This window comes from Diceros bicornis, chromosome 21, assembly GCF_020826845.1.
Source record: "Diceros bicornis minor isolate mBicDic1 chromosome 21, mDicBic1.mat.cur, whole genome shotgun sequence".
NCBI classification, from domain to species: domain Eukaryota; kingdom Metazoa; phylum Chordata; class Mammalia; order Perissodactyla; family Rhinocerotidae; genus Diceros; species Diceros bicornis.
In genome coordinates this window covers 18,647,604-18,674,970 of record NC_080760.1, presented here as the reverse complement: position 1 = coordinate 18,674,970, position 27,367 = coordinate 18,647,604, and the positions used below count along the sequence as shown (strand labels likewise).

The window sequence follows — 27,367 nt, the reverse complement described above, 5'->3', positions numbered from 1 at the left end:
GTACAATAACTAAACTAGATATAATATTCCAGTATTACTACTGTGGTCTTTGTGGACAAATTTCTCATTTAGCATTTGTATGTTACACTAATTTTAACTTATTTCAGTATGTCATTGACTCTTTTCGTCATAGAGAAAAATGAATGACCATGTACTTGTTCCTTCAAGGGCAGAAACAATGTTTTGTTCATCTTGTATCGTCTTTGCTTAGGACAATAATTGGCACTTGGGCATTCAGAAGTTTTGTTGTTGTTATTTAAATAAGTGAACTGAGGGAAGCTTTGAATCAGTTATTTGCCACTTCTATAAACTTAGAATCACAGTGCTATTAAGGACCTTCAGTGGTCTACTCTAACTCATGGCTTTTTACATAGACAAATGCTTATTTACCCTTGGCAAAGACTGTATCCCTATGCCATTATAATTCAGTGGAAATAAATTCTTAAATTTAAGAATTATAAATATTTTAACAAATCATGTAGCTACATCTCTTTATTTATATAGGAACATTTCATGTTGTTTTATCGTAAACGCGATTAATTATAGTTTTCTTTTTGTTGTCTTTCTTTTTTGTAAAGTACTTCTTTTTGACCAATTGTTCTCCTCACTTTCATGTGTTTACATCCTTCAGCTTTTCTTCCTCGGAGTGGATATACCCTGTCTCTTTCTCCACTTAACTCGGTTCAGAATTCAAGAATTTTTGTTAGTGCCTATGAGTAGCAACACCTAAATCACATATGAAACTGTAGTTACAAGGGAGTCTGGGTAATATAGTTTTTAGTTGTCCAGACTTTGCATTTCAGGAGGTTGGAATGGATCCTGACTAAGCCAATCCATAGCATCCACTGCAAGCCCTACTGAAATTATGTATCAACCCTAGGTTTAAAGCAGTTTTGTAGTCATAAATCCAGAGTCCTGTAGTAAGCTCATTAGGGGACTTGCTGTAAAGCTATGAAGAGATCATTTAACTTTTCTCAGTTGCAGTTTTGCTTTGTGAGTTGAAAATAAAAACAATTGCTAATTACCTGCCTTAAAACCTGCTCTGGCCCCTATGTGTAATGGGGACAGTAACCCATCTGGAGAGTTGATAATTACCCCCCAAAACCTAGTTATGATAGCAGTAACTCTGAGGTAACAGCCAGCCTCCCCAGAGCATGGTGATGGCCCTGCTTGTGGGTGTGAGCAGTCTGCCTCACCAACTCCTGAGATGGCAAGTGAAACTCCAGATTGCTACCAGGAGAATCTTCCTAAAACATAAATCAGACTATGTTACTTCCCTACTTAGGATTTTCCCATTCCACCCTCTTTCCCAGAGAATCAAGATAAGCCTCTGCTGCTTAAAATGGCATGCAAAGCATTCCATGATCTGGTCTTATCTACCTTATCTATTGCAAGTCTTTCCTCTGTTCCTTAAACTATTCCAAATATAAACTATTTTAGTTATATTCCACCTGCACTGAACTGCTTAAAATTACCCGTATACACCATACTTCGTCATGCCTCTGTGCCTTTGCTGGTAAAACCAGAGCACAGGCTTTGGGAACAAACTCCCTTGGTTTGAATCCCGGCTCCACTAACTTCATAGGGTTGTTACTTAGCACAGGGCCTGGCGTAGAGAAGGTGGTCAGTACATGCTAGTTTTATCATATGTGAGGCAACATAGTAAAGAAGGGGAAATGTGCTGTCTTAGGGACCAGATAGACCTCTTTCTATAGCCCTGATCTAGCACTTAATAGTGCTGAGTCCTTGGGCCATCACTTAACCATCCTGAGTGTCCATTTTCTGTAAAGAGCTATCTCAGGAATATGGAAAGATTCAAGATAGTGCATTTAAAGTGTCTGTCATATGCCTGGCACATGGTAGATGTTCAGTAAACAGTAGTTTGCTTATCACTCCTGTTATTTCTACCAACTGTACCTTAACTATTTACTACTAAGATTGGCTGCTGAGGGTCTCAGAGCATCACGGTTCCTCTAAAGTTTTTTACTTAAGCGTTTTTTACTTGATTTGGAGGAAATATTTTATTTGTCCATAGAGCTAACTAATGGCAATCTTTGCTTTGGACTGTCACAGCTTTGTGTTCCCCTGGCTACCAGGTATGAGGGTAGGAGGCAAAAAAAGAAAGAGAATAATAAATAAAGGTCAAGCTTGCTGTCATATTCCATGGATACTCAAAACGAGAAGAAATCTTTTCCAGATGGTCTTTCACGTTATACTGCTCCATTTTCCCCACTCTAGTTACTTTTGATGTCCACTCTCTACCAAGTTTAGTTCCGTTCCTTTTCCCAACCAGATGAATCTAGTCTCTGATATCAGCAGACTTATTTATCTGTTTGGTCTAGTGATAGTATAATTCAGAGGTAATATTTGACATTTAGGTAAATGGAGCCTGTTTGAATCCTATGTTTGAAAGACAGGTGCAGTGGGCAACCAATGAAATATATTTATTGAAGAAACCTATACACAGTTTACTGCTAATTATAGTTATTTATTCATTGAGCTATACTTGTCATTTTGAGGGGAAATCTTAGCCCCAAGGCCTTTTGGACTGACATTCATATTGAACTCGATTGTCGATGCACTTTAAATCCCTTAGAAGGGGAGACAGTCAGACTTTAGAGATGTGGTTTAATCTGACATGAAATATACACACACACACATACATATATGGGTATATATACATATACACATACATATTTCTAACTCCAATTTTATGATATCCTGCCATTTATTAAATTTTAACTATAGTATATCTAGCAATCTCTTAGTAAAACTTGAAAGAATTAGTGCTCTCCCTAAGACACTTACTGATCCAAGGGGAAGAGTTTAATGTCTTCTATCTCCTGGCTAAAAATATATAAATTAGTATACATGAGTAGGCAGTTCGCTGAAGGTATCCTAAAATAAATTAATATTCTGAAAAAGGGACCTGATTCTAGATTTGGAGGGCAAAATGGGAAAAGACACAGTCAATCCACCATTTACTTGTTATGGAGATGAAGGCCCCTAACATGTTCAATGATTTACCCAAAGTCACAGAGCTACTTATTGCCAAGCTGGCATTCAAACTCTAGATTCCTGACTGTTGTATATTAACTGACTAACTTTAAATAATTAAAGTTGGCAGCATTTAGTAATTACTGAGAAAAGCTCAGAAATGTTATTGTCTTTCACTCTCTTTTTTTTTTGGTCACAGTGAGAGGAATGGTGTTGAGATAGTCTTAAATGAAGAACACATTGTACTTAATTTTCTCCTTTTGGGCAAGGGAGACTTTAGCTTTTATGGCTTCTGGGGATGAAAAAGATAATGTTATTTCTTCTTCCTTTACTCATTCTTCCTTATTTTCCACCTCCTTCTAAGAGGATAACCTTGTTTCGTAGAGACCAGGTGTGTATTTCTTTCCAGTTCCAAAGAAGCACAGAGGTTAGATGTTTATGCAAAGGGAATTTCTGCCATAACATACCGTCACACTTATCTCATGGCGTAAATACATTGGGAAGGAAGAATTCAGTGGGTTCCCTTATCTGTAGTCAAGCGATTTCCAAGCTCCTAAAAGGAAAGAGATAATGATTAAGAACACAAAACTTGGTGTATGTATCTATGCATATATGTAAGTATCAAGTCCTCTTGGAGACCATGAATCTCTGGTTTTTAAAAATTTTAAGACATATTTCCACAAATTTATTTTGCAGACTTTTTCAGAGGCGATTAGATTTAATGTGGATTATGGAGTTTTTGAAGTAGTTAACAATGCTCCACAACTTCTGGAAAAGCAACTGAAAAAAATTCTGCAAAACCAGCAACCTCGAAATCCCATCTATGATGTTGTAAGGAAAGGAAAGAATGATGTTAAACCTGTTCAAATGAATGCTCGCTATGAAGAGGAGACCATTAATGTCAACTACAATGTTATGGTAAGGAAGTATATTTGAGTTTATATCTTGCTAGATAGGTAAAGCATTAGGTGAGATTAATATGAGGTTCCTTGGGCTTCCCTTTCTGAAATGTAGCTATATTTATTAAATTTTATTGTACTTACACATAGTATTTGTTAGTTGCACTATCATCTTATTCATATCAAATGACCATTTTAGTCTAGCAGTTTTGTTGATGTTTGATTGTCAGTATGGGAAGGTTTACATAATTTACTTTGAATATTTAGAATATCAGGTTAATTTGGGGTGGTATAAATATGTGTGTCCTTTACTTTATAGTTTAGATGCGTTCTAGAAAATGTGGATATACAGTGAATTTATTTCATTTGGGTTCCATCCTATCAAGCAGTTGGGAGTGGAGATTTCCAACTCGCAAGTTACATTGTGTGGCTCTTACCTCCCTGGCCTTAAAGTCTAGTGCCAGCTTCTGGATTTTGTCTCCTTAGCATGAGATAAAAAACCTGGGTTCTTTTTTTTTTTTTTTTTAATTACGGTAACATTGGTTTATAACATTATATAAATTTCAGGTGTACATCGTTATGTTTCAATTTCTGTGTAGATTACATCATGTTCACCACCCAAAGACTAATTACAATCCATTACCATACACATGTACCTAAGCACCCCTTTTGCCCTCCTCCCTCCCCCCTTCCCCTAACCGCCAATCCAATCTCTGTCTCTATGTGATTGTTGTTTTTTTTTTAACTTTTCGAAAATTATATTTTTATTTTTTTATTATTATTTTTTAAATTTTTTGTTTGTTGTTGTTTTTATCTTCTGTTTATGAGTCAGATCATATGGTATTTGACTCTCTCCCTTTGACTTATTTTGCTTAGCATAATACCCTCAAGGTCCATCCATGTTGTCACAAATGGCCAGATTTCATCCTTTTTTATGTCTAAGTAGTATTCCATTCCATATATACCACATCGTCTTTATCCATTCATCCCTTGATGGGCACCTAGGTTGCTTCTAAGCCTTGGCTATTGTGAATAATGTTGTAATGAACACAGGGGTGCATGTATCTTTACACACTTGTGTTTCCGTGTTCTTTGGATAAATACCCAGCAGTGGAATAGCTGGATCATATGGTAGTTCTATTCTTAATTTTTTGAGGACTCTCCATACTGTTTTCCATAGTGGCTGCACCAGTTTGTGCTCCCACCAGCGGTGTATGAGAATTCTCTTTTCTCCACATCCTCTCCAACACTTGTTATTTCCTGTCTTGTTAATTATAGTCATTCTGACGGGAGTGAGGTGATATCTTACTGTAGTTTTGATTTGTATTTCCCCGATAGTTAGTGATGTTGAGCATCTTTTCATGTGCCTGTTGGCCATCTGTATGTCTTCTTTGGAGAAATGTCTGTTCAGATATTTTGCCCATTTTTTAATTGGGTTGTTAGCTTTTTTGTTGTTGAGATGTATGAATTCTTTATATATTTTGCATATTAACCCCTTATCAGATATATGGTTTGCAAATATCTTCTCCCAATTGTTAGGTTGTCTTTTCGTTTTGTTGATGGTTTTATTTGCTGTAAAAAATCCTGGATTCTAATATTGGCTCTTCAACTTACCAACTCTGTGTTCTTGACCAAGTCCTTTTGATGAACCTCATTTTCATAATTTGTGAAATGATGCCTTCACTACCTACTACTTAGGTTTGTTGTGTGGATCAAATGAAAATAATAATGAATGTTTAACAATACTGTTTTCCATTGATTTAAAATGTTTGATAGAACTAGACTAAAATATGTCTAACACTTAAGACGTAACTATTCTCCAGCCTGAAAGTTCTTCAATTCTTCTTTTACTGAATTCTACTATATTTCTATCTTTCTTGTTTACTTCCATCAAATTAAATGCATTAATAATAATAGTATTTATAAATACTTTTATAAATACTAAAAATGAAAATATTAATAATAATAACTATAATACAGAATTGCTTTGGAGTTAAAACAAGGAAACATATTCCAAACTATATAGTACTACATAAATTGTTAAAACATTCTTTTACTAGGTGTAACAATGATATTTATTGGTTTATTCACTTCCTTCAGTGAATAGAAATTTTTTATTTCACGGAGGTCTTTATAACCTATTTCTTTATTGTTAAACAAAAATTATTTAGGAACTTCTTAACTTGAGTTATGTGTTTTGACACAAGTTTCTCAAAAAGGTCTACTAGGTGACCTTATTTGAAGGTACACTATGATTCATTAAGTATATATATATTGTAATCAGTAGGGCAACAATTTAAAATTTTTTAAAAAGAGGTATAAATAATATAATAATAGTGGAGATAAGAAGGCATAAAAATGTACTCAAACCAAAAACAAACAGAAAATGAGGGAACAAAAAGGAAAAAAGAATATATGGAACAAATAGCAAACAAGATGGTAGATTTTAAACAAATCACATCAATAATTAGTAGCACATTATTAATTTACAAAAATAATTATATTAAACTTAAATGGCCTAAACACTCCCAATTAAAAGCAGAGTCAGATGGGATAAAAAAGAAAGACCCAACTATTTTCTGTCTGTAAGAAACTCACCTTAAATATAATACATAAATAGGTTAAAACTAAAAGAATAGGAAAAGGTATACCATACAATTACTAATTTAAAGAAAGCTGGAGTGACTGTATTAATGTCAGACGAAGTAGACTTCAGAACTGGTGGTGTAGTGGTTAAGATTCAACACTCTCACCACTGTAGCCTGGATCTGTTTCCCAGTCGGGAACTACACCACTCATCTGTCAGTTGTCATACTGTGGTGGCTGTGTGCTGCTGTGATGCTGAAACCATGCCACTGGTATTTCAAATACCAGTGGGCTCACCCATGGTGGACAGGTTTCAGCAGAGCTTCCAGACTAAAACAGACTAGGAAGAAGGACCTAGCCACCCACTTCTTAAAAAAATTGGCCGTGAAAACCGTTTGAATAGCAGCGGAGCACTGCAAAAAGACCAGGCAGGGTTCAGCTTTGCTCTACACAGGGTCATTAGGAGTCTGAATCAACTCGACAGCACTAACAACAACAAAGACTTCAGAATAAGAAATCTTGCTATGGATAAAGAGAGGCATTACATAATGATAAAGGGTGAATTGATATTCACCGAGAAAGCAAAACAACCCGTAATGCTTATGCACCTAACAACAGAGCTTCAGAATACATGAAATGAAAGCTGATAGCACTGAAAGGGGAAATAGATAAATCCATAGTTATAGTTGGAGACTTAAACATTGCTAAGTAATTTAGAGAAAAAATAGACAGAAGATCAGTAAAGATATAGGAGATCTGAACAACACTAGCAACCAAGTCAATGTAATTGATGTTTATAGAACACTTCACCCCACAACAGCAGAATACATGTTCTTTTTCAAGTACACTTGATTTACCAAAATAGACCATATTCTGGGCCATAAAACAAATTTCAACAAATTTAGAAGATTTAAAACCATAAAAAATATGTTCTCTGACCATAACAAAATTAAACTATAATGTAACAGAAAGATATCTGGAAAATCCCCAAATATGTAATTAATTAAACAACACACTTCTAAATAGCCCATAGGTTAAAAAGTAAGTCCCAAGGGAAATTAGAAATTATGTTGAATTGAATAAAAATTAAAATACAACATAACAATTTGTGGAATGCAACTAAATAAGTCTTTGGAGATAAATTTATAGCATTAAGTGCTTATACTAGAAAAGACTAAAGATCTCAAATCAATGATCTAAGCTTCCACCTTAGGAAACTAGAAAAAGAAAATTAAACCCAAAGTAAAGAAATAAATTAAGAACACAGTAAATGAAATTGAAAACAGAAAAACAAGAGAGAAAATCAATGAAAATAAAGGCTAGTTCTTTGGAAAAAAATCAATGAAATTGATAAACTTTTAGCCAGAGCGATGAGGAAAAACTGAGAGAAGATACAAATGATTAGTATCACAAATGAAAGAGGGGACATCACTACGGATACTACATACATTCAGAGGAAAATAAGGGAATTTTACAAACAACTTTATGTCCATAAATGCAACAATTTAAATGAAATGGACATATTCCTTGAAAGATACAAATTACCAATGCTCACTCAAGAGGATATAGATAATCTGAATGGTCCTAAATCTATTAAGGAAATTGGATTCATAGTTAAAAATCTTCTGAGATCATACTTAATGGTGAGAAACTCCAGCTTTCCCACTAAGAACAGGTACAAGGCAAAGATGTCCCCTCTCAGTACTCCTTTTCAACTTGATAGTAGAAGTCCTGGCTAATGCAATAAGGCAAAAAAAGGAAATAAAAGTTATACAGATTGGGAAGGAAGATGTAAAAGTGTCTTTGTTCACAGATGACATGATCATCTATATAGAAAATCTGAAAGAATCGAAAAAAATTCTGAGACTAATAAGCAGTTGTAGCAAAGTTGCAGGATACAAGGTTAATATACAAAAGTCAATTGCTTTCCTGTATACTAACAATGAATAAGTGGAATTTGAAATTAAAAACACAATACCATTTGTCATAATAATACTATCTACCATAGTAACAAACATAATATGATTAGCACCTCCAAAAATGAAATACTTAGATATAAATCTAACAAAATATGTACAAGATCTATATGAGGAAAACTAGAAAACTCTGATGAACGAAATCAAAGAAGAACTAAATAAATGGAGAGAGATTCCATGTTCATGTATAGGAAGACTCAGTAATGTCAAGATGTCACTTCTTCCCAACTTAATCTATAGAGTCAATGCAATCCCAGTCAAAATCCCAGCAAGTTATTTTGTGGATATTGACACACTGCTTCTAAAGTTTATGTAGAGAGGCAAAAGAATTGGAGGACTAATGCTACGCAACTTCAAGACTGATTATAAAGCTACACTAATCAAGACAGTATAGTATTGGTGAAAGAACAGACAAATAGATCAATGGAACAGAATAGAGAGCTCAGAAATAAACCCCCACAGATAGAGTCAACTGATCGTTGATGAAGGAGCAAAGGCAATACAATGGGGCAAAGATAGTTTCTTCAACAAATGGTGCTGGAACAACTGGACTTCCACATGCAAAACAATGAATCTATATTACAGACCTTACACCCTTCACAAAAATTAAGTCAAAGTGGATCATAGTCCTGAATGTAAAAGACAAAAACTATAAAACTCCTAGGTGATAATATAGGAGAAAACCTAGATGACCTTGGGTATGGTGATGACTTTTTAGATACTATACCAAAGACACGATCCATGAAAGAAATCATTGATAAGCTGGACTTCATTAAAATTAAAAACTTCTCCTCTGCAAAAGGCAATATCAAGAGAATTAGAAGACAAGCCACAAACTTGAAGAAAATATTTGCAAAAGACCCTCGGATAAAGGACTATAATCCAAAATATACAAAAATCTCTTAAAACTCAACAATAAGAAAACAAACAACCCAATTAAAAAATGGGCCAAAGACCTTAACAGACATCTCCCCAAAGAAGATATAGAGATGGCAAATAAGCATATAAAAGACGCTCCACATCCTATGTCATCAGCGAAATGCAAATTAAAACAGCATTGAGATACCACTACACAGCTATTAGAATGTCCAAAATCCAGAACACTGACATCACTAAACGTTGGCAGGGATGTGGAGCAACAGGAACTCACACACATTGCTGGTGGGAATGCAAAATGGTACAGCCACTTTGGAGGACAGTTTGGTCACAAAACGAAACTTACTCTTATTATTTGGTGGTGTTAGTGCCCTTGAGTTGGCTCTGACTCCTAGCGACCCCGTGTACAGCAGAGCAGAACTCTGCCTGGTCTTTTTTGCTCTATCCTCTCACCTTCCAGCGCTATATCATACAGTGCTCCACTGCTGTTCATAGGGTTTTCATGGCCATTTCTTTTTAAGAAGTAGACGGCCAGGTCCTTCTTCCTAGTCTGTCTTAGTCTGGAAGCTTTGCTGAAATCTGTCTGTGTCAGTGACCCTGATGGTATTTGAAATACCAGTGGCATCACTTTCAGCATCACAGCAACACGCAGCTGCCACAGTAGGACAACTGACAGATGATGGGTAGTGTAGTTCCTTGTCTAGGAAATGAACCAGGGCTGAGGCCAGATCTTAACCACTAGACCACCAGGACTGGCAGTCTTATCGTATGATCCAGCAATTGCACTCCCTCATATTTACCCAAGGGGCCTGCGGTGACTGCAGTGGCCTTACCAAGTGTTCTGGTTAGCTTTTTTTGTTTGCGATTATTTTTAACCCATTTTATAAATGTGAAAATACTGAGACTGACCGACTTTTTCTCATCCCTCCTCTTTCCATAAGTTGCTTAACTTTTCTGGACTCAGTTTGTTAATCTGTAAAATGGAGATAATAATTGATGTAGGGTTGTTGAGAGAATTAAAGAAGTACCAGAAGGCAAGAAGTGGCTTCAAATTTGTGCCTCAGGGTTCTTGCTCTCTCTTGTGCAAATAGAAGGTAGAGGCAGGGCTCCTAGTAATAGCTAGACATCATTATTGCTCTATTGATTAGGCTTTAATTGTCCTAAAAGGTGATTTTCTTTGACACTCTGTTTCTTTTTCACTGTCCTTTAATAGTGTCTCAGTCGTGAACAAGGTATTCAGTGGATCAAAAAAAAAAGACTTCCAGCATTTCTGGAAAGCGATTGCTACTTTGAATACAGGTATTATAGTCCCATCAATATACATATTTTTAAATGCCGATTTTTTTCACCTAAAATCACTTTTCTGTACTTTCTTAATAAAATTGTACACCTTTAAACCCATTGGAGTTTGTATTCCACTTGCTATAGTTTGAGAATGATAGAGCGTTTGTAAAAATCGCTTAACTTTTCCAAAGAGATTTCACAGAAACAGTACTTAATAAATGTACTTCAGTTGTGCTTCTTTGATCATTATATTTTAAAAATCGTCTACTTGTGATAATAGTATTTATGTGCAGGGTGTTCAAAAATGAATATAAGTGTGCCATGAAAAAGACAGATGTCATAGTGGAGGGCAAAGTTTTTCTTTTATATTCCCTGACTTTTAAAGTGTTAGTACCTAAGGATTCTGAAATTTTACTAAAATTTGACCTTTGCTTAGAACAACTATTTTTTAAATTGAAATAAAATAAATTGAAACAGAATAATTATTAATTAGTAGTTCTATGAATAAGCCATTAATTTTAGTAGATCCTGAGAGAATCATCCTGTAGAGTTAGGAGGGGAAATTGGCTTAATATAGAAAATAAAATTTTAGCTATTTTTTTTTCTGAATTCTACCATATTTGAAACTTATTCCAAGTTTGTATGATTTCTAAAATGCAGGTTAGCCAAATTGGTCTCACAAGTACAATGGAGCAGATCAGGCATGAATATCACACTAGGTACAGACTTTTCTCCCTGGGTCCTGAAAAAACCACCCAGTTCACCACCTCCTGCCATTGAAGAAGACAACGTTATAATTATGAAAAAGTTCTACATTTCTCTTGGCGAGGTAAAAGTATGAGTGTTTCTTCATGACTTGGCACTTCAGAGAAACTTTTTTTTTTTTTTTTTGGTGAGGAAGACCAGCCCTGAGCTAACATCCAATGCCAATCCTCCTCTTTTTTGCTGAGGAAGACTGGCCCTGGGCTAACATCTGTGCCCATCTTCCTCCACTTTATATGGGACGCTGCCACAGCATGGCTTAACAAGCGGTGCGTTGTTGCGCACCTGGGATCCGAACGGGCAAACCCCAGGCCGCTGAAGCGAACCACACGCACCTAACCACTTGCGACACTGGGCCGGCCCTGCACTTTTCATTTTAGGGATGTGAATTTCATTTGTACCACTTGAACAGGGAGAATGATTTCAAATACTTCTAAAGCAGATTTAGTAGAAATTCTTGTGGATTTATGCTGAGTCATTTGCTCTGTACTCTATCACCTGAAATGTAATTAGAATTATTATCTTTGCAAGATTGAAGAACATGCTCAGTGTCACCTGGGAAGCAAGGGTAACTTGAATTATGGTTTCGTTGTTCATTCCAAAATTATTATTTAGATTCTATAACTTTTGTGAAAAAGATGATAAATTGGGTCTTCTCCTCCATATTATCAAGATTATTCCTCAGTAGTAAAATGCATTACTGTTTAACTCTTACATGACCTAAATTTGTCCTCCATGATTGGAGAATGGGTGGATTTGGAGAGATCTAAATTAGAATCAAATGTCCTTTGGTAGAGTCATGGTGTAGTGAAAACTTTTGTTTGGTCTTTGCCCTCTAATTATCAGATCTTCTCTCTGGGAACACATTTCCAGTACACAATTCTGTACAAAATCAGGAATTGCAAATATGTAGCCCATGTGTTGCTATTCTTCTAGTTTCCATTTCATGACAGACATTGCTAGTCAATCATGGCAATTTTCCTGCTGAGCTAGGCCTTGGCTCCAAGTTGTTTTCAACACAGCACTCTAGGCAGGCACTTGCAGTTGATCAGAGGTGTCTTGCAAGGGGAATACTGTTTGCCATCTCTGTTGGAATGAATTGACATCCTATCTTACTTTAACATTTTTTTTCATGTTTTCATGTAGTTTGGCATTTCTATCAGTAATATTTGGCAAAAATGTTTAAAGGTATGCCAGTTCCATTATTTCCACTGAATAAAGCTTAGAGATGTACCAAAGGCACATTTTTCTTCTCTCTTATACTTATTTTTAAGCATTTATTTCTTTTCTTAACTTATATATTATAGAAATGTCAGGAATGTCATAAAAATATGTACTGATAATAGAGGTCAATAAACATGCAAAGGGAGGAATCAGTCTGGGGAATAAGTTCTGATTACTTACATGTAAATTTAATCAAGTATAAGACAGTAAAATCCAAATGAGTTTACTTTTGCTGGTTTCTGTAATGAAAAAACTCATTTCTGGGGCCGGCCCCGTGGCTTAGCGGTTAAGTGCGTGCGCTCCGCTGCTGGCGGCCTGGGTTCGGATCCCGGGCGCGCACTGACACACCGCTTCTCCGGCCACGCTGAGGCCGTGTCCCACGTACAGCAACTAGAAGGATGTGCAGCTAAGACATACAACTATCTACTGGGGCTTTGTGGGGAAAATAAATAAATAAAATCTTTAAAAAAAAAATCATTTCTGTCCACTTGATTAATACTTTAACTGTATATTATCTTTTTAATATCTTTTGAACTTTGAGGATTCAAAGTTCTTTGGGCCCTGAAATCGTTTAAACCATGACTATAGATAGAGATTGATCTTTATGATAATTGGTAACATTTCTTTGAGTCTTCAGTTATACCATCTAAACATGAGCAACTGACCCATCTCTTAAGAGTATAAAGTGGAATAGTTAACTGCTTTTGTGTCTGACTACTTCTTTCTCCCCCATCTTCTACTGTCTTATCATTTTTGTGCAGTTAAAATAGCAAGGACTCTTGTATATTGGTCTCTCTCAATTCCTTGAAAGTTCCTTAATTATTTTGGCCTCTTCTTAGTGCTTAGGATACTACTGGAATAGAGTAGTCCCTCAATAAATATATGTTGAATGAATGTATAATTAATGATAAATGACATGGTTTTAAAGGAAAGAAAAGAGGGAACAAAAGGAAAGTAGCGTCTTTTAAAGCTTTTATCCACCCAGGAGACCTTACTTATAAGAGGGGCAGTGACTACACAGATGGCACCTCTCATTTCTCTCTCTTGCTTTTGGTCTTGTTTTGTGGCCTGACTTGGCCTGCTAATACTGCGTAATAGTTAGGGAACAATATCTATTCCATTTGAGCCCAGCCTCTTCTGTGAATGTTCCTTAGGCTGAGAGCCAACCAGCTGACTCAGTTGGAGAAAGGAGAAATGAGAGTAATGCTGGCTACTCTCTTCTCTGCTTCTGTTGAACAACTTGGATTATCTTAGAAAAACAGGTGAGGACATTACTGAGAGAGGCAGGCAGAGGGATTTTCCCAGGAAAACTGAGATAGGAGCTTCTTAGGACTGGGGTTCTAGAAGCTGAGGGTCAGCTGGCTCAACAGTACACAAGCAAAGGAAAAATTGAAGACTACATTCAGGGGCAGGTGGAGTCAGGAAACAGTCTTCAGGAAGTATCCAATCCAAGCAAAGTTGTGAAACTTGAGTCTAAGGCAAAGGGGCAGTTGACCGTGGAGAGGTTTCCAGTGCTACTGAGAGTAAGTCTTTGTTACATTAGGGAAGAGTTGTTAAAACACTGAGCCAGGTCAGACAGAACTGGGGCATGAAATAATTGGGAAAGTTGTAAGTGGGAGTAGCTGGCAAAAGATGTATTCGAGGACTGATGTGCCATGGTCACTGCCAAGTTAAAGTTAGATGGCATGACTTTGTAGTGAATCCAGGAAGTGTGGTTGCATACCTCTGGTGGAAGAGTGGAGAATTTGATGGGTATTGGGCTCATTTTTTTCCTTTGGTCATCTAATGTGAAAATAATCTGAATTGAAATTTCCTCCCCATTATTCTCTTAGCTAATGAAATTTTTTGTGTACAAAATTCTTTTCTTTCATGGCATAATTTTTCCTTTGCATATTGTACTATGCAAATTGAATATTATCATAATGATTTGTCCAGGTTTGTGACTGGAAGAATACTGCTAATCTTACGTTAAATGGATGCTCCTTTCTTCCTAGGCCTCTTGTACTCAAACAAAAGATTGGTTTGCTTTAGCAAAACAAAGTCAGCAAACAGTGTCAACCTTTTCATTACCATCTTGTGTACTCCACAACAGAATTGAATCACCAGTTATTTCATCTGTTTCTGGTAAGCAGAAAAGGATAAGAATGACTTCAGAATTCCTCTTTAAGTCGTCTGTTCTTGATCTAATCATACAGTACAACCTTTAGTGGTTGGGGCGGGGGAAAATTATCTCCTCCTCCCGACCCCCAACTCCACTTTCTACTGTTTTTTGAAAGGCAAGTTGGTATAGTGAAAAGAGGATGAGTTTAGAACCCAACTCTGATACTTACTGGCTGTGTAACTTTTGTACATTATTCCACTTCTGGAAGCCTTGCTTCTCTCATCTGTAAGATTAGAATAATGGTACATACTACATGTATAGAAAATGCCTGGCCTCATGCCTTGTACCTAATAGGCAGTCAATAAATGTTTGTCTTGTCTTTATTTCCTATCACAGTTTACAAATTCTTATTATTAAGCCTTTGAAATAAAGTGGGTGCAACCTTTCTCTCCTCTTAAAAGTAAATAGTCATTGGGGCCAGCCTCGTGGCGTAGTGGTTAAGTTCAGGACATTCTGCTTCGGCAGCCCGGATTCCCAGGTTTGGATCCCAGCTGTGGACCTACACAGCCACGCTGTGGTGCCAACCCACATATAAAGTAGAGGAAGGTTGGCACAAATGTTAGTTCAGAGCTAATCTTCCTCAAGCAAAAAGTGAGGAAGATTGGCAATAGATGTTAGCTCAGGGCTAATGTTCCTAAGCAAAAAAAAAAAAAAAAGTAAATAGTCATTCATGGAACTTGAGTTTTCCTTCTGTTTTTAAGTTCAGACTGTTTTTCACCTTGAAAGGCAAATAAATTTCTACTGTGGGGAACTTTTGTGGGTGATGCAAACTTTTCGTAAAAAAAAAGGAAACTTCCAGAAATGGGAGTCATTAACATATGATGTTGCTAGAAGCAAAAATCTGGCAATGTGATTCAGGAGAGGAACTCAGCAATTTGCTAACAGTTCTTACCTAATTACTTTGAAAAGTATAAGCCACCTCTGGGGACAATAAATCTGGATTCTCTAGAATTGAACCTAAATCTAGGTAAAGAGGAAGATAATCTCCCTAACTGAAAATGGCTGAGTTTATAGGTTTCTTGCTATTTCCCCAAGGTAGTAAAGTAGGAAATTGGAGAATAAAGATAGTGAAGATAGTAAAGAGGAAGAGAAAGGGTAGCAGGAAGGTGGTGAGCAAAAATGCCAGCCTTGGGGCCGGCCCGGTGGTGCAAGCGGTTAAGTGCGCGCGCTCTGCTGTGGCGGCCCGGGGTTCACCGGTTTGGATCCCGGGCGCGCACTGACGCACTGCTTGTCAAGCCATGCTGTGGCAGCGTCCCATATAAAGTAGAGGAAGATGGGCATGGATGTTGGCCCAGGGCCAGTCTTCCTCAGCAAAAAAAGAGGAGGATTGGCAGATGTTAGCTCAGGGCTGATCTTCCTCACACACACACAAAAAAAATTGCTGGCGTTGCTCTCTACCTTCACTTCTGTGGGATTGAGTGTATACCCAGTATCCTTTCACAGGTTTGCGAAAGTCTAATCTCTCAGTATTAGGGAAATTTGGTATATTTGTTTTCAATAAAAATTTTAATAAAACATTTCCAGTTCATTGAGATTTGAAATCTATTACTGAGAAAATGCCCATTGAGAGTAGGACACAGATGACAACAGAGTTTTCCTGATCCATGGCATTTCAGGGTAGATTTGCCATGTGAAATCACTGACATCAGATATTTCACTGATTTCTGAAAGAAAGAGAAAATAGGAGCTAAAGACTATACCTTAAGAAAATGTATAAAAGCAATCCATATGTATTTGTCAGCTTTCTTTTTTCTCCTTTGGTGAGGAAGATTGTTCCTGAGCTAACATCTGTGCCAACCTTCCTCTATTTTTTGTACGTGGGTTGCCGCCACAGCATGGCTTGATGAGTTGTGTAGGTCTGATGTCTGTGATCTGAACCCGTGAATCCCAGGCCACTGAAGCAGAATGTGTAAACTTAACCACTATGCCACCGGACCAGCCCTATTGTTAGCTTTCATATGTACGTTATGCCATTTTGTAACTTTAATGATAGGTTGTAAGTATGATAGTAATTGAATCTTTCTGATAAAATAGTGACTTTTTTTAAATTGCTGATAGGACTCCAGTTCTGATCTGTTCATCTATTGTCTCATCATCTATGGTAGCTAATTTAACATGAAATATTAAAGCACATATAATAGTTTAATGTACATATTCTAATTCTTTAATAGAGTTGGCCCTTATATGTTGACATTCTGTATCAGCCTGAAATATTACATTTTAACAGTGTATAAAGTCATTTTGAAGATCCTCTGTATTAGGGATGTCAAATATTTAGCTCATCTGCCACCATTATCACCTTGTAGGTCCAGGGAAGACACAGCTAATCCCTGTTGGCAGTTTTTTCTCTACTGGTCCCAAATGTGGCTTTAGACTCCTTAAGACACTGGTCCATGCGGTCACGACCTGTGATAAATCCATTTGCCATCATGTCTCTGTAACATCTAGTTAATAATAAAAAAAACTTTTGTATTCATATTTGATCTAATAGCCTTTTATGATTTAATACAGAGAGTTTTATCTTTGATGACGGAGTTCACCCCAGGACGAAAAAGGACCCATCTAAAACCACTAGATTAATTTCTGAATTTGAAGAAGAAGAAGAGGGGTCTATATCTCTACAAGATACTCCTTCTCAAGCTCTTCTGAGAATATACCTTGAAGAGCAACAGGATGTTGATGAAAGCCTGACATTGCATTTCTCAACGTGTGAAGAATTTTTAAGATCTTATATAACCTTTATTTTGAGAGTAGCAATTCATCAAATTCTTGGAGAGCCATTTAGAGAAAGCCCAGGTTACATAAATTTCAAAAATGTAACAGAGGTGGTGTTTGATGAGTGTTGTGAGCCTATCCCTGGCAAGAATGTTTTAAGTAAAACAGTTCAAATTACAAAGGAAAAGTCAGAAGAGATGTTGGAACAAGCAAGTTCAAAGAGTGAGAGCATTGGGCCAGAAAGCAGGGCTGATTGGTGTATTTCTCACAAAACTTATGACATTGGCAATAGAAAGGAGTTTGAAAGATTTAAGAAATTTATAAAAGGTACATTAGGAGAGAGATATTGGTGGCTATGGATGGATATTGAGAGGTTAAAAGTTCTTAAGGACCCTGGAAGACATCAAAGGTATTTCTATTTTTTATTTTTCAATAGTTTTAAAAACAAATTATAGAATATTAGTTTGAGTCATTTAAGCCCAGGCAGAAAGCCTGAAATAAATATAAAAAATGTATACTTTTAGAGGAATGAATAACAGTAAAATTTATTTAATTCTAATAATGTTGATTTCATTGCTTCTATGATTTCATAGCTTTCAGATACTAATAGGAGCAATTATTTGGGTTTGCATAATGTTTCTTCCCATAGATTTTAAACTTGCTCTCAAATTAATTATTCCATTTCATTTTTATAACACTCTAGTGATATATTTTTATAGAAAAAAATAATTTATCAGTTATATAACCACACTGGCTAAGCTATCTTATATAAAAGATACGTTATGCTAGTGTAAAGGCCTACTGTTCCTAGCAGCCTGTTCGGTTAACAAATTCCATGATCTTCAGTTGAATGCCACTCAGACATTCATATCTGAATGAGATAGCCACTAGATATCACACTGGATATCCTCTAGAGAGCCTCTTAGAGGTCTGATGGGGTGCAGGTCTTTTTTTTGGATGCTCCATATGTTTTAGATTATTGTAAGTCTTAAGAACATTAACAAGACCCTGTTTTAGGAAAGTCTTTATTGTGTCTGTATTCTCCTGACCTGCCCTGAAGCAGATCAGTAGGAGATTGCAGTTCCCATTAAGGGTTTGACTGGGTATATCCTAGTAACTGGATTATTCCAATTATTTCAGTGGCATTCAGATCATAGAGCTCATTGTTGTGCATACTTATAAGAGCAGGGATTACCAAATGATTGATTATGAAGCATAGCTTGATTGATCATGGGGTGGAAGGCCACTATACTACCACGTTTCAAGACATGTTAGGGAAGTTATATGCAAGTAACCTACATACATTCTTCAGGATCAATACTGTATTAGTTCCTATTGTTGCTGTAACAAATTACCACTAATTTAGAGACTTAAAGCAACAAATTTATTATTTTAGGATTAGAAGGTTAGAAGTCTAAAATGAGTATGCAGGTCTGCCTTCCTTCTGGAGGCTTTAGGAGAGAATCCATTTCCTTACCTTTTCCAGCTCCTGGAGGCTACCTACTTTCCTTGGTTGGTCGCCCCTTCCTCCATCTTCAAAGCCGTCAGCATAACATCTTCTCTCCTCTGACCTCTGCTTCTATCCTCACATCTTTTCTCTATGACTCAGACTCTCCTGTCTCCCTCTTAGAAGGACCCTTGTGATTACATTAGGATCACCTAGATAATCCAGGATAATCTCAAAATCCTAATCACATCTGCAGAATCCCTTCTACTATGTAAGGTAGCATTCATAAATTCTGGGGATTAAGACATGGACATCTTTGCAAGGCCATTGTTCAACCTACCAAAAATACCCTTCCCATTCCCATAACTGTGAGAAATATTTTTATCTCCACGTTGGTACCCCAATAACTCAGTGTTGGTTTTGAGATAGTTCATTACTTGTGTGAAATATTTTAGAAGTGAAAATATTTGGCTAGTTGAATGTTGTATCAATGTGTGTGTAGATGTGTGTATGTGTTTTATTTCAGACATCTTGAGAAGATGAAAAAATGCTATCTAGTGAGCAGTGGAGATTACTACCTTTCTGCAGAAATCTTATCAAAATTGAAACTGTTAGATGCATCTCAATGGAATGAAAAACACTTAAAAAATATTCAGACTGAGGTTGTGAAACCCTTACTTCTGTATTGGTAAGAAAAATAACGTGAATCAAAGTTATCTGCTTTCACTTTTCTTAGGCTAGTTACAAGTTATGCTTTTTTGTCTTGTGGATATATAATTTATAGAAATTTAAAATGATAAAATTATTATATATTTGCCTTTATTAAAGTACTTATCCTGTAGATAATTTGGATTTTGGGGGACTTTAAATCCAAAATAAGGTTGGACAGTGCTCAATCTCCATTTTAACTTTCTGAGCCCATCCTTCTACACCTGACTTTTTTATGGTCGGTATCTCATCAAATTGATGTATATTTGTCTGTGTAGCTAGAGTTACAGATTTATCATCTCAAACTTTTTTTTTTTTTTGTGAGGAAGATTAGCCCTGAGCTAACAGCTGTTGCCAGTCCTCCTCTTTTTGCTGAGGAAGATTGGCCCTGGGCTAACATCCATGCCCATCTTCCTCTGCTTTATATGGGACGCCTGCCACAGCATGGCTTGATAAGCGGTACGTAAGTCTGTGCCCATGATCCGAACCTGGAACCCCAGGCTGCTGAAGCAGAGTGTGTGAATTTAACCACTACGCCACTAGGCTGGCCCCTCAAACACTTTTTGAGCACTTACTGTAGGCCAAGTGCTGTGCTAAGGATGCAAGAGTAAAACATGGTTCAAATCTAGTGATTATAGTCTAGTGGGAGGAACATGCATACGAAATGAGTATAATAGAAGAAAGTGTGGTAAATGCACAGGATACAGAGAAGAGGTAATATTTCACCTGCGACTCGAGGGGCTCTAAGCAAGGGAAAGTGAATGGACGTAGTGGAGAAAATATGTGCCATTTGAAGGTCAGTGAGCTGTCCATTGTGGCTGTGATGGATCTGAATATGTCACTTCTCTGCTTTGAATCTTTCACTGTTACGCCAGAGTTTTCAGTGTAAAGTTCAGATTCCTTAAGTTAGCAAATAAGGTCATCATGATTTGTCCCTTGGCCAACTCTCTGGCATCATCTCTCATCTAGGTATTCCAGATTACTTATATGCTTTGTACTTTTCCATATATAAAGAGAATGTTGTTTTTCTCTTTCTTTCTTTAAAAACGCCTATTCTTGAATATTTAAGATATACAGAAGGGTATAAATTATACTATAGTGGACACCCGTGTCCATACCACTCAACTTAATAAAACATTACTAATATAGTAGCGGCTTTCTTTTTTTTAATTTAACATTTTGTTTTGAGATAATTGTAGATTCATATGCAGTTGTAAGAAATAATACAAAGAGATTTTGTATACTTTTCAGCCGGTTTGCCCCGATGGTAACATCTTGCATAACTGTAGTATAATATCACAATGAGGAAATTGACACAACTTACCAATCTTTTTCATATTTTACTGGTTTTACATGCACTTATTTGTGTGTATACAGTTAGTTCTATGCAATTTTATCATATTAGAGATTCATGCATTTGCCACTACAGTCAAGATACAGAACAGTTACATTATCACAAGCATCCCTTGTATTGCCCTCTTATAACCACACCTACCTCCCTCTCCCCCCATCTCTAACTCCTGGAAAACCACTAATCTATTATATAAGTGAAATAATACAATATGTAACATTTGGGAATTATCTTTCATTTAGCATAATGCCCTTGAGATCCATCCAAGTTGTTGTGTGTATCAATAGTTCTTTTTCATTGCTGAGTAGTATTCTGTTGTATAAATATTATACATCCATTCACCCATTGAAGGACATTAGGGTTGTTTCCAGTTTTTTACTGTTACTAATAAAGCTGCTATTAACATTCATGTGCAGGTTTCTGCATGAACATAAGTCTTCATTTCTCTGGAGTAAATATCCAAGAGTGAGATAAATGGGTCATATAGTGAGTCTGTTTTTAGCTTCAAAAGAAACTGCCAAACTATTTTCCAGAATTGATGTATCATTTTACATTCCCACCAGCAATGCAATGATCCAGTTTCTTTGCATCTTTGCCATTGTTTGATGTTGTCACAATTTTCTATTTTACCCATTCTGATAGGTGTGTAGTGATCTATCATTGTGGTTTTACTTTGCAATTTTCACTGGTTAATGATGCTGAACCTCTTTTCATGTGCTTATTTGCCATTTGAATATTCTCTTCAGTGAAATATTTGTTCATATCTTTTGTCTATTCTCTAATTGGATTGTTTTCTTTCTTATTGTTGAGTTTTAGAGTTAATTTTATATTCTAAATACTAGTCATTAGTCATTTAATGTAGTTTGCAAATATTTTCCCCCACTCTTGAGCTTGTGTTTTCAAAGATGAGCTTTCCAAAGACTTCTTAAAAGAGTCTTCCAGAGCTTCCAGGTGGGTGAACATGTGGAGATTTGGGGAGAGTGGCACACTCAAGGAACACGGAAGCTCCACGCCCCTTCCCACATACCTTGCACTATACATCTGGCTGTCTCTGAGTTATATCCTTTTATAATAAACCAATCATTTCGATTAAGCAAGTAAGTAAAAATATTATGGATAATGGGAACCAGAATTCTCATCAATGTGGAAGAAAGTTACAAATATAGAAGCAAACAGAGTGAACCCTGTGGTGATGGACTGGAATTGGAGGTGCAAATGGAAAATGCAACTTTCACAAACTCAAGTTACAATACTCAGTTATGAAGACTGTAATCCACTGAAAAAAACAGGGCCGACCAAACAACAGAAGATCATGAGGACAAGAAAGAAAAGAACTTTCAAGAGAAATTCTGAAGTTAATCACGTGTGGGATTTTCCCTGGGAGGGTGGTGTATTGCAGACTGTCTTTAAATGAAGGGTTCCAGGTAAATTTTACTCTAAACATCTCATTAGGGTGAGAGCAAATAGCTCTTGGGCCAAGTTTATTCAACTAATGCAAAGTATCCTATGTCAAATGTTTCTGCCTGCTTCTACTGTTAAGAATAAATATATCTGTAGCTGAAAGACCAAAAAAATGGGGGTCTTTCATAGAGCAAAATTTTTAAATTTTGAAGAGGTCCAATTTTCAACTTCTTTTATGGATTATGCTTTTGGTGTCAAACCTAAGAACTCTTTGGCTAGTTCTAGATCCTGAGGGTTTTCTCCTATGTTTTTCTAAGAGACTTACAATTTTATGTTTTACATTTAAGTCCGTGGTCCATTTAGCGTTAATTCTTGCATAAGGTGTGAGGTTTAAGTCGAGGTTCAGTTGTTTTGACTTCTTTTTTTTTCTTGCTTATGGATATCCAGTTGCTTATCCTTATTTATTGAAAAGGGTATCCTTCCTCTTTCCTTTTTTTCTATGTTTTATATTAACATACAGTAAAATCAAATTGTGTGGATTCATATAACCACCACAACAATCAAGATACAAACAATTCTATCACCCCAAAAAACTCTCATACTGCCCATTACACTCTTCCTTCACTCCCAACCCCTGGCAACCACCGATTTGATCTTTGTCACTATAGTTTTGTCTTTTTGAGAATGTCATATAAATGAAATCATATAGTATGTAACCTTTTGAGACTGACTGGTGTTGGTCAGTGTAATGCCTTTGAAGCATAATGCATAATGCATCCCAATTACTGCATGTATCATAGTTCATATTCTTTAAATTTAGCTTTCCAGTTGTTCATTGTTGGTAAATAAAAATATAATTGAATTTTGTGTGTACTCGCTCTGTATGGGAGAGGGCAAAAGCCCTTCCAGTCTCAGCTGCTGATCTCAAATTGGCCTGCTGTTCTTTTCCGGCTATTTTGGTGGTTCTCCATTCTCAAGTCCATCAGTCCTTCTTTCTCTCATCTACACACCAATACCATGCAGGTCTTATGGCTGATAGTAGTCTATACCCACCTGCTCATATTTTAATGTTTGTGGGGATACTTTGTCACATTAACATTTTGTTGTAAATGTCCATGAGTTTTTGGTTTTGCTGTCTAGTTGTCCTGTCCATTTTTATGAAGGGATTCTGAGAGGCGGAAAAACCAATATTGCTGACATTGCCATTTTCCCAGAATCTTTTCTTCCATTTTTTCTTGATCTAGCTAAATCCTATATACTGTTTACAATTCAAACTGAAACATAAACAGTTTAATGAATATTATAAAGCAAACACTTACATAACCACCACGTGGATTGGGAAATAGAATATCACCATGACCCCTGAAGGTCCTTTCCTCATCACAACATTCCTCACTCCCCCTCGGAGCTAACCCCTATCCTGACTTTTGTGATCATCATCTTGCTTTTCTTTATAGTTTACCAACCATGTATGCAAATAAACCCCTAAACGTATACTTTCATCTGCCTGTCCTACGACTTCATGTGAATGGAATCATGTTGTATGCGCTTTTGTGTCTTCTGTTAACATTATATTTGTGAGATTCATCTGTAATTGCACTTGAGTTTTATTAATTTTCATTGCTGTATATGGTATTCCACAGCATGGATATACCATAATTTATTTGCTGTTTTTTAACATTTGGGTTGTTTTCTACTTTTCGCAATTAGAAGCAATGCTGTAATATATATTCTTGTACATATATCCATTTTTCCAAAGTAGTCCTATCAATTCATGCTCCTACCAACAGAATATGAGAGTATCTATTGCTACAAATCCATGGTAACATTTAATATTGTCAGACTTTAAAATTTTTGCCTCTGTTTTGGTGTGTCATTAGTGTCTTGTGGTTATAACTTGCATTTCCTTGATTACTAGTGAGATAACTTTTTCAGTGTTTATCGGTCATTTGGATTTCAGCTTTCATGAATTGGTTGTTAATCTTTTTTGCCCATTTTTATATAGGGAGATACACATACACACATACACATATACACACATATACGTATATATACACACATACATGCATACATGTATATTGGATACAGTTCCTTTAGTGGTAGTATGTGGCAAATATCTTCTCCCACTCTCTAGAGCTTGAGAATTAAGATGTGTACAATCAATGTACATGAGAACTTACATGATGAAAACATGAAAAATGATAGAATGCCAGTTTAGGATTGACTGTGAAATTTATTCCACAATATTTGATGAATTTACATAGTGGACAATAAAAAATTAATACAATAAATGAAATAAGAACACAAGATTAAAATAATAGGGGCAGCAGGGAATTACGGGGTTATATGAATATACCGTAATGATGGGAATCAGAAAATTGAGACACTTACATTTCCTGGCCAACACGTGTATGATTTATTTGATAAGTGTCTTATAAATATGCCCACTTACTGGCTGACCTGCAAATAAGAGGTAATTTTGGATATTTCCAAGACTACAAGTAAAGATTCTGAAATACGGTATAGAATGGCCACCCAGATCTATACAGAGTGCTTTCTGACCCTAAACTGTTATGGACTTTGGATTCTCTTCCATTCTCAACCTGTGTTCACGTCAGGGAAATATCTACCTTCTTCCTATTTTAAAAGGAGGCAGTTTTCTACCAGGATCTGAAATATGGAGTGGGAATTAGTCTTTGGGCTGTGGCATCAGGAGGAGAACCTGGTCTAAGCAGCAATTAGCAACAGGCCCTGACAGCTGGAGTTAACCCTATAGCCAATAAAGAGTTAGCCCATAGACTAAATAGCAGGATATTCATCCAGTTAACTGTGGCCTTGATATTGTGCCAAACTTTTTTTTCCTAAGTTTCTGGCAGTAGTGTTGGTCTTTCATTTTTATAAATTGTTGTAAAATTAATTGTTACCTTCAAATTTAAGGCTTGAAAATAGATTAGATGAATCAGAATCCACTTTAGTAGTATACTTGAGCATTATAAAAATGTTTATATATTTTAAAATGTTAATTTTATATACCAGTTTTTATTTGATATTATAGATAAATACTAAACGGCCTTAAAATGATCACAGACGCATTTTATGTTGATTTTACTAGAAACTGTAAGTTATTTTTAAAAATTCCTTCATTGAATAGATTATAGATTTCTTTTTCTTATCAAGCAGATAATAATTTGAATGTAATTTTATTAAGTGTTTTTTTCCTGATGTATATTGCCTCTTTATATGAGTGAATGTGATTTCAGGCAGTTGGTATATCATAGAAAAATATTTTTTAAGGCTAGGCAGGAGAAAAAGAAGCATAAATTATTAGAAAAGGGGTATCACAAGACTGATAATTGTGAGCTTGGGTATTATACATTTTGTAGGCTTTTGATTTTTGAGGCTTATTATCTAGTTTAATCTTAAATTTGTTTTTCCTCTCACTAGGGCACCAAGATTCTGTGTTACTCATTCATCCTCAACAAAACATGCTGTTGCTGAACTGAAATTCTGGCACCTCCGTCAAGAGATACCAAGGAAGGATGTTGACCCTTTTCCACAAATGGCAACCCTCTTGCCATTAAGACCTAAATCTTGCATTCCACAGATATCTGAGATGCAGGTAGGGTGTACATTGATACTTTAATCTCTTTATTAAGTTGACAGTAAAATATCCATGCTTGGGTTTTTGTACACTAATACTTAAGTTTCATCATAAGCTTTTTTTTTGGCTGTTAATGTACGTGCTGTAACAATTAGGAAATAAGAAAACCTATAGTCTGTTCTCCATCAAGTAGCCCAAGTGATCCTTTAAAAATACAAGATCGTGTCACTCACCTGCTCAGAATTCTCTAGTGGCCTCCTCGCTCACTCTGAATAAAATCCAAGGTCTTTACACAGCAGTGCACGCCCCTGCTGACCTCCTGACCTCACTCCCTCCCACTCTTCTCTACCTTAACTACGCTTCAGCCCTCCAACCGCCCTGGCCTCTTTGCTGTTCTTTGAGCACACCAAGCGAAAACCTGGGAGCATTGCACTTGCTGTTCCCTTCACTTGGAGCACTCTTCCTCCAGACATCCACATGGCTTGCCCCCCTCATTCACTTTAGGTGCCTGCTCAAGTGTCACTTATTCAGAGAGACTATCCGTGACTCTTCTATAGAAGCACACTTGTGAAGGCTAGCACAGATGCCCTCCATCACTATCTAAGCCCTCTGCTCTGCTTTATTGTATTTAGGACCACGTGATTTATGTTTAGTGTCTTTCACTCCTACTAGAATGTAAGGGACTTTTCGTTGTTAACCGCGTATCCCCAGTGCCAAGAACAGTGCCTGGCGTGTAATAGTTGCTTAATAAAATTAAATGGAATGAATGAGTGAGAAGTAGCAACAGCAGAATTAGAAGTAATGAGCAGTCTTTCACAATGGGGAAGAAGAAAACAGTACAACAAGGTAAGGGGAAAAAAGTCTAAAAAGTGAAGAAGAGTTAACCAGCTATAGAGAAGTAGTAAATAACCTTTCATACTTTGGCGTACAATAACTGTAGCTGAGACCTGCATTTCAGAAGAAAAGAGCCGTATTAATCTCAGTAGCCTTTAAAGGTGTCACAGAATGTTAAGTGTTATTGGCCATAGTCACACACACAGCCCCTTCAGAAAAGATCACTGTACCTTCAGAATCTCTGATTTAAGAGGCAGGAAGATGTATAATATAGTTTTTAAAGTTTTACTTCTATGAGTGGTGTTTTAGAGCCAGAGGGACTTGACACTTTTTCTCTGCCAGTGGTTTCTTAACCTTGGATAAATATTAGAATCACACAGAGAGCTTTTAAAACATGCCAGTGCCTGGCTCACACGTTCAGAGATTCTGTTTTAATTGATCTGGAATGGGTCAGAGTCACTCTGTAAAATCAGAGGAGTGGCTTAGAACCGAGGTTCTCAACCTGCCTGAACGTTAGAGTCACATTTATTTATTTATTTATTTAT

The 27,367-nt window shown here is 36.4% G+C and overlaps 1 protein-coding gene across 1 annotated transcript in view; it reads left to right on the top strand.

Moving 5' to 3' along the window:
• The window catches only part of RGS22 (regulator of G protein signaling 22), a 124,113-nt gene that overhangs the window by 18,582 nt on the left and 78,164 nt on the right, over window positions 1–27,367 (top strand). The window contains exons 5-11 of the mRNA XM_058564475.1: window positions 3,694–3,915; window positions 10,548–10,633; window positions 11,279–11,447; window positions 14,599–14,728; window positions 17,277–17,889; window positions 19,454–19,615; window positions 25,832–26,006. Coding sequence (XP_058420458.1) covers window positions 3,694–3,915; window positions 10,548–10,633; window positions 11,279–11,447; window positions 14,599–14,728; window positions 17,277–17,889; window positions 19,454–19,615; window positions 25,832–26,006 — 1,557 coding nt within the window. The remainder of the gene's footprint in view (window positions 1–3,693; window positions 3,916–10,547; window positions 10,634–11,278; window positions 11,448–14,598; window positions 14,729–17,276; window positions 17,890–19,453; window positions 19,616–25,831; window positions 26,007–27,367) is intronic.